The sequence below is a fragment of the Agrilus planipennis genome, unplaced genomic scaffold (genome assembly GCF_000699045.2).
Source record: "Agrilus planipennis isolate EAB-ADULT unplaced genomic scaffold, Apla_2.0 scaffold18, whole genome shotgun sequence".
In the NCBI taxonomy this organism is placed as follows: domain Eukaryota; kingdom Metazoa; phylum Arthropoda; class Insecta; order Coleoptera; family Buprestidae; genus Agrilus; species Agrilus planipennis.
Window position 1 is genome coordinate 2024489 of NW_020438920.1, and position 7698 is coordinate 2032186.

The following is a 7698-nucleotide window of genomic DNA, read 5'->3' on the forward strand; positions in this document are numbered from 1 at the left end:
CTTAAAGCTGTATATAATCAGCCAATAGAAAAGATACTTAAATATTAGTCTATGTAAATTGATTGCGACAGAAATAATTTTGTTTGTAACTAATCAGTTAACTGGTAATTAATTTAATGATTAGGAGCTTTTAATTAATTATAAAATAAACTCCAAGTATTCAATCGAATAGAAATCGCTTGTGAATTCTTAATATGCAAAAGAAAATGTTTGTGAGACTTATTTTTCTAGGAAGAACGAAAAATGAATTCTATTTTCAATGCCCTCTAAAGTATGAAAGCGTAGAAGGGCCAAACATACTTTTTGAAGTGAAACTTCTTCTTTACGCACGGTAAGGTAAGTTCGTTTCATGCGAGTTGCGATGTAACGAAATCATGCAACGGATGTCCCCCCTCCACTCCGCCACGTAGTCTAGTTCGTAGTGGGGATCGCTTCAGCTGTGAACGTGCTTCAATGCAACGTTCGTTACAGGCAACTGCGGCATGTATAGTGTAGCCCGAACAAAATGTATGAATGTTTTTGTATGTGTTTGTGTATGTGTGCCTACACTCTACAGTCGAAACGGCGCCACTGACGCCAATTCCTTAATCCCTATCCCGGTATGTTTGTGTGTTTGAAGAAGTTTCACTTCAGTAGCGTGTTGTATAATTACACGTTGTATTTTTTTTTAATTTCGACTTGTAACTCAAAATTTCGACTTGCAACTCGAAATTTCAACTTGTAACTCTAAATGCTTATTGAATCGCAACCTAATGTAATCTTTGTATAGTTGGGTCCAGATGACTGATCGGGTTAAGATATCTTCAGTGTTATTGTATTGATAACATGAGCGCTGAAGATTTCAGTCACAATTGTCAACGAAACATCTGGACAGTTTATTTAGACCACGATTCATCAGCCCGAATCATAATTTTACGATACTATTGATTCTGGCCGAGATAGGCTATCTTCGTATACTGAAGGGTAAATAAATACTCAACTCGAAATTTCGGATTACAAGTCGAACATTAATAAAAAAATTGTGTTTGGCCCTTCTACGCCTTCGTATTAATACAACTATAAGTAATAATCGAGGTTCCAAAATCAAGCGTTTTGTATACGAAGGGTGCATTTTTAAATATGCGTTAGAGAAGTTATTGGTTATAGATAGTATTGATACTCACCAGAAGAAGCATCATTAAGACCGCCGCTGATACAAGCCATTCTTGTACAAGCCCAATAACCATTTTTTGTACAAGAACAAGAATTACAATCTATATGTTTCGTCTCTCCATAAGCACATTCAGCATCTATAAAAAATAAAGAATGATAAGGAACGTTGAGGGTTATGCAAACGCTTAAATTAATAATTCGTACATTCAAAATAGTATACTCGTATAAATAGAATATGCTACATCAACTTGAAATAACTTTTCGATTTTGAACCACTGCAAATTTCCTCAAATTAATGAGGAAAATATTTTTGTTGCTGTTGTCACCCCCCGCCGGGAATGTTGTTTTGTAGTGGTTCAAAATCGAAAAGTGATTTCAAGTTGATGTTGCATATTAACATTGAACACTATTAATAATTAATAAAACAATGTCATAAATAGAATATATATTTTGCAAAAATGTTGGTTGTAAAATGTATTGCTATATAATTTCCAAATTTATTAAAACACAGTAAGAGCTAGGGTTAATTCGTTAATTTCATAATACAGCATTTTAAAGATTCTGATATAAGTACAGGCGAATTGAGAACCGGCCGAAGGGTTATTGTCCTTTGAAAAATATGACGTGCTATAAAGAAAGTCGTACATATCTTCGACCACCTTTTCATATAAATAATAACGTAAAATAAACCCAATAAATGTAATTTAAGACCTCCGAGGGATGTTACGCTTTGTTCAAAAGATTTTATGAGTTTGGTTAGTTTAGTACAGTTTTTAAATAATCAGGTGCTATATTTTCAGTCAGGCGTCGTTGAAAAAACATACTCACCAAATTGTGCACTTTCACTCATGCGACATAAAATGTGTAATTTATATGTTCGGTAAACATTTTACCTTATCTACATGGTAAAACATTAGACACAGGTAATATGCCTATATCACTATATCTGATTCGTATTCCGGAATATTTAAAAGGTAACATTTGGAAATACTGTAAAGTGAATCTCGTAATCGCGAAACAACATAAGGGGTGTAAAAACTATCCACAAAAGGTACCCCAGTTAACATGCTGTTATTGATTGAGAACACTAGCCAGACTGGCGCCCGAATTATCTTCTCGCCCTTCGTTATCGTAAGCGTCAAATGACGAAACACATGTACCTACTCGTGGCCTTCACACTAGCTGGTACGCAGACAGGCCAATTGCACGTGACAACGATTAGGAACCGTAGTCACCGTTCGATTGGCGATGTTAGTGCTATTACCACAAGATACAAAACTAAGTTATATTTTGAAAATATAAAAAAAAAACAATGTACTCGTCCACAAAATATACGGACAGGGAAGAGTATGATTGGCACCGAGAAAAAGCTATTGGATGTTGCAGATTGATAAAAAATAAACACTTTTTACTATAACCGCCACCTATGTCTACCTCTCTTTGTTTGGATATATCACTTATCGAAAATCCAGTAGTCCGGGTGTTGAATTATTATTTACAAACATAATGTAACAGAAGTTAGTTCTTGTGAAGCTTTCGTGCTGACAAAGTGTTCTAATTTGAAGAAAAATGACAACTCAACGTCCAGATGTTTATCCTAAGTTACACAATTTCTCTATTTTTTATTCATTATTTGGTTTGAGTATCCGAGTCATTTAACGGCAAACAGAGATTCCGCTTGAGGATTTTGCGGGGGAATTCCCTGTATCCATTTATCTGTATACGTCATACCTACAAGGATGTATCTCCGTTGCTTTTGCGAATTATGAAATAATCAGCAGTACATTCCTTACATGCCCATGTTTGCCTACGAAATTCCACCACCACAACTAGCGACGCCGCGTTACACAATTACGCTAGGTAATCCTGATCATCATTGACGGAACAATTGGGGGATTTCGGTAAGGTTATTACCTTATGTTTATGCGAATCACTGGGTGGTTGTATTGGATCTATCTATTTCTAATGTCTCTGACTAAACCTTCATGCCTGAGAAGATGTCCTACAAACCTATCTCGCCTATTTCTTATTGACATCCATAGAATCCTTTGTTCTCTTACTTTTACTGTACATTATTGGTGATGATAATATTATCTAAATATTTAGACATGCCAAAATTTCCGTAATACTTACATAGGTATAGAAAATTTACTGTAAACTTTTTATTTGTTTTAAATGGTGCAGATGTTAAAATATGTAAAACGAAACTTGCAATAGGCACTGTAATAACGAAACAATTTTAACTATAAGAGTTAAAGATATTTTTATTAAAAATTTAAGGTAAACTGTGCCCTAAAGTTAGATATATGTTATATAGCCACTGTTTAAAACACATAAAACAAAAATTCATAAAACCTTTATTCATCTTATCTGTAGTACTACTATTTTTAACATTATTGCAATAATGGTTACATACTCTCTATAGAAACAGATTTAAATTATTACTTTCCATATATGTATGCAGGTGCATTCTCGTTATTCTCTCAACATTAAAAATTGAAAATATCTGAAAAATAATACACGTCAGTCAAACACTGAGTTGTTTTAGATATTTGGTACAAATCAAATATTTAATACTGCATGCATAGCTACGTTAAAATATAGATGAATTAGGGGTAAATTGATCAACAAAGAAGAAAGAATGAAACTGTCTAATGTGTGGTAGATTTGCTTGATACTTAAGCACTATTCAAATATTAATTCGATAATTTTATGTACCTAGAAATAGACTAATCAGTATTTCAAAAAACCCTCGTTTGATGGTTCTGAAAACCGATTTTAACAATTAAAGGAATTATTAACCTGTTAATTTAATTTTTCAGCAATAATGTACTGCAATACTGATATGCAAGGGAAGAAAAAGTAGGGAAAGAGCGAATATAAAGATAGGAGACGAAAAATTAGAAGAAGTGGCTGATTTTAGATACCTAGGAAGTCAGATAAGTGAGNATCTACAAACTGAAAACCTATTTAGAAAACAGAACATTAGAATATATTTCTTCAAACCGTCGAGTATTGTTCTGAAAATTAATTAAATTCAGAGACTTGTTTTTAGCCTTAATCGTACAAAACAAATATGTATTCCTATTATAGACGATTATTATAGACCATACACGAAAATACAAACAGGTACAATCTTTGTTCTCCTACATTCCGTTTCCACAAAAGTAAAATTAGATATTCGCAACTATTCATACATAGCTGTTACAAAACGAAAACCGATGCGCATGATCTATTATATATATAACATTGTGCGAAAAACATCCAAGATAGATTAATTTAGGCCTAGTTTTCGACACGGTGTCATTACGATTCCACATTGATCCCACTGCAATAAACCAAAACATTGCATTCACCTCCACTCTTATTTATCCTGAGCTAATCTTCGCATTTCCCTTAAACATCCTTAACCATTTGTTAGCAGCCATCTAATCTAGGTCTACCCCTGCTCCATTTAAGTCCTGTTTCTGCTTCTAAAATGTTTCTGACTACCTTCATGTCTGAGAAGGTTTATTACCAACCTATCTCGCCTATTTCTTATTGACTTCCATAAAGTCCTCTGTTTTCCTAGTACCTCTTCATTTCTAACCTTCTCTATCAACGGTATCCTCATCATTCGCTTGTAACTTTACATTTCGAACGCTTCTAACTTTTTCTTTTCCACCGCGCCCACCGTCCATGTTTCGCACCCATAACATTCTTTTTCGAATTTCTAAATTAACCCTTCGCAAGTATAAAAGTGACGTGTTTTTGTTAAAGGCGACTAGACCCTGCGCTATTCTTTGTTTTATATCTTTACTGCTTTTTCCACCCTGAATTATCTGACTTCGTAGATACCGAAAATCAGCCACTTCTTTTAATTTCTCGTCTCGTATATTCGTATTCACTCTTTCTTCTTCCCTTCTATACTAGTATTTTTGTTTTACTTTTGCTTATTTTCATGCAATACTATTTTGTCAATACTGCTTCCATTTTATTTAATACTATATTTAACTCCTTTTTGCTAGATGCCAATATTATTATATCATCTGCAAATCTAAGCATACTAAACTTTTTTACCCCTGTGCATTTATCCCTAAAGTTATCCTATAAGTAATGATGTTTATCGCATCTTGTATCATCACTGTATAGATTAAAAAGTAGCGGTGACAATGTGCATCCTTGTATGACTCCCTTCATATCGTTGCTGCTCAAGTTCTATAACTATCTTTTGCTCTTATGGGTTATCAAATTAGTAGTTGGGATTGTAGAAGTGTTTATTTACATTCATATTGTTATGGGAGAACAGCTTTTATTTAAAATAGTTATAAATCCATATTTATTTCGTACAACGTTTCTGGACATATGAAATCTAACAAAATAAGAACTACACTAACGATTTTATGTGTAAATTTTGCATTGAATCGATTTTTAATTTATAGGGTTGTTCNTTAAAGATGAGAAAATTACTATAATATGTCGTAATATTTATCTTTAGAAATTTGTAGAGGGAAGTGACTGTAATGAATGGTAACTTTGTAAGAAATATAGTTTATGGTAAGGGTTAAAACCGAGCAAGAGTGCATTTTCGGAAATATAGGAGAGATATTTTGACCAAGGTATGAATGAAGAAGAAATGATTAATTCTAATTGAAAAAAAGGTACGCTGATGTGTGCTAGCAATATTATATCTACACAAATTTATGAAGAATAATTTTGGTCCAGTTTATATACAAAAAAAAACATAATTAAATTAAAAATTACAACTCCTTCCCGAACGAAAATCTTGCGTTCGCCTTTGAATCTATAACATTGCTGCCTAGCAGTTAACCCTTACCATTTTTCAAAAAAAAATTATAATACATATGTATGCAACCAACAATACACTGGAATGTAAACATTTAGACCAGGTCACTATTTTCCAATTGTTTTCTTCTATCTCGAATATAATTTCTAGCTGTTGAAAACTTATTTAAGAATTTTTTTGGAATTTTAGTTTCTTTTGTATTACTATAGTTTTAATTTAAAAGCTTAAAGTGCGGTTTTTGTATACGTTATTTTTTAATTTTGGTAATAGGTCGATGAATGGGAATATTAAAACAGATTGAAATAATCTAAATATTCTTCATCATTTATGAAAGATTTAGAACCAACAATTTTCCTACATTTCTCATTTTACCGGAAATTCCCCGTAACAAACATTCTGGAGTCCCGAAAAAGTTCAAAAGCTAGAGAAAATTTTGCTTTGTATACGAATTTATCAACCCATTTTTTCCCCCACAAGTTCATAGTTGGTGAGTAAACTCAAAAGTGAATATCTTTTATCTCTTTCCTAATTCGTTCGAAAAACATAAACTGAAACACTATAGAAGATGGTAATCATTTAGTTTTTACTTTCGATTAGTCTAAACATATCATTTATAAAATATTTTGGGGAGCAAATTTTAGAAACATTCCATTTTAAAAATAAAGTAATGCGCTTCACTTTTAATTAATTTTGTCTACAACTGTAGTTACCATTTAGTAATAATAAAATTAGTGTATTTTGTTACATCATTGACAGCAATGTGATAAAATTCCGGCTTATATATTTGTATTTATTTCAGGTCTGTTAAGGCACCTATCAAGTAAGTGCTAATTTGGCAAGTGTTAATTAAAAAAATGATATTAAAAACGAACCGTATATTAAATTTTTCGGGAATACGTAGGCAATGTACACCGTTGTTCTTATTATTTTGTCCACACAAAACTGTAGGTTGTGCTGAACAGAGCAAGGTGGACCAGGCCTACCCTAGAATCCTCCTAGCCCGCCCTATAATATCAATTATTCAAGATAAATCTTCAATAATTTATATATATACATATATATATTCATGAAATTTCTCCAGAAAGTTTAGTCGATCAATTCTGTTATTCGTTTTCAAATTATTCCGTCGCTCAATGTGATTCAATTCATTGAGCTATTTACAATTGTGATTGGTTGAGCTCGAGGTAAGATCGTGACGCTTGTAGCCTTATAATCTGTCTTTCTCACTTATTTGTATAGCTCGATGAGCTCGATAGAGTATCCTTATGAGCCTATAAGCATGATAGGTACAGTTTAAAACTTGCCCCCCCCCTCCTCCTAGCAAAAAATCATTGCTACGCTTATGGTTTAAATTACCTAGGTAGAGTAATAGTCGGAGAACCAGGCATCAGATTTTAACATAATTCGGTATGTGAACAAATTTTACAATAACAAGTAGTCACATTTGTAAGCAGGAAAACAGCCCACTAATAGGAATATAGAGGGTGAAAGTACGTTAATTAAAAAAAAAAAAACATGTAATTACACAACACGTTACTGAAGTGAAACTTCTTCAAACACAAACATATAGTGTCCGACCGAAACTGGTTTTTACGACCGAAACCGAAACCGAAACCGAATTTCGGCAACGGTCTCAGTTTCGGCCGAAACCGAAATCGAAACTTCCTTATAAGGATCATGTTTTGAGAGAAAAATAAAGAAAACGTTATTATAATCAGTCAGTTTTATTTTTTTTTCTTTAAATCACATAGCTCTGCAGT

General features: G+C 32.8%; 1 protein-coding gene across 1 annotated transcript in view; it reads right to left on the reverse strand.

Annotated features, from left to right (window-relative positions):
* LOC112904236 overlaps window positions 1-2953 on the reverse strand; it is a 17502-nt gene extending 14549 nt beyond the window's left edge. The window contains exons 1-2 of the mRNA XM_025973776.1: window positions 2946-2953; window positions 1151-1390 (exon numbers count right to left, since the gene is read on the reverse strand). Coding sequence (XP_025829561.1) covers window positions 1151-1390; window positions 2946-2953 — 248 coding nt within the window. The remainder of the gene's footprint in view (window positions 1-1150; window positions 1391-2945) is intronic.
* Window positions 2954-7698: the final 4745 nt, after the last annotated feature.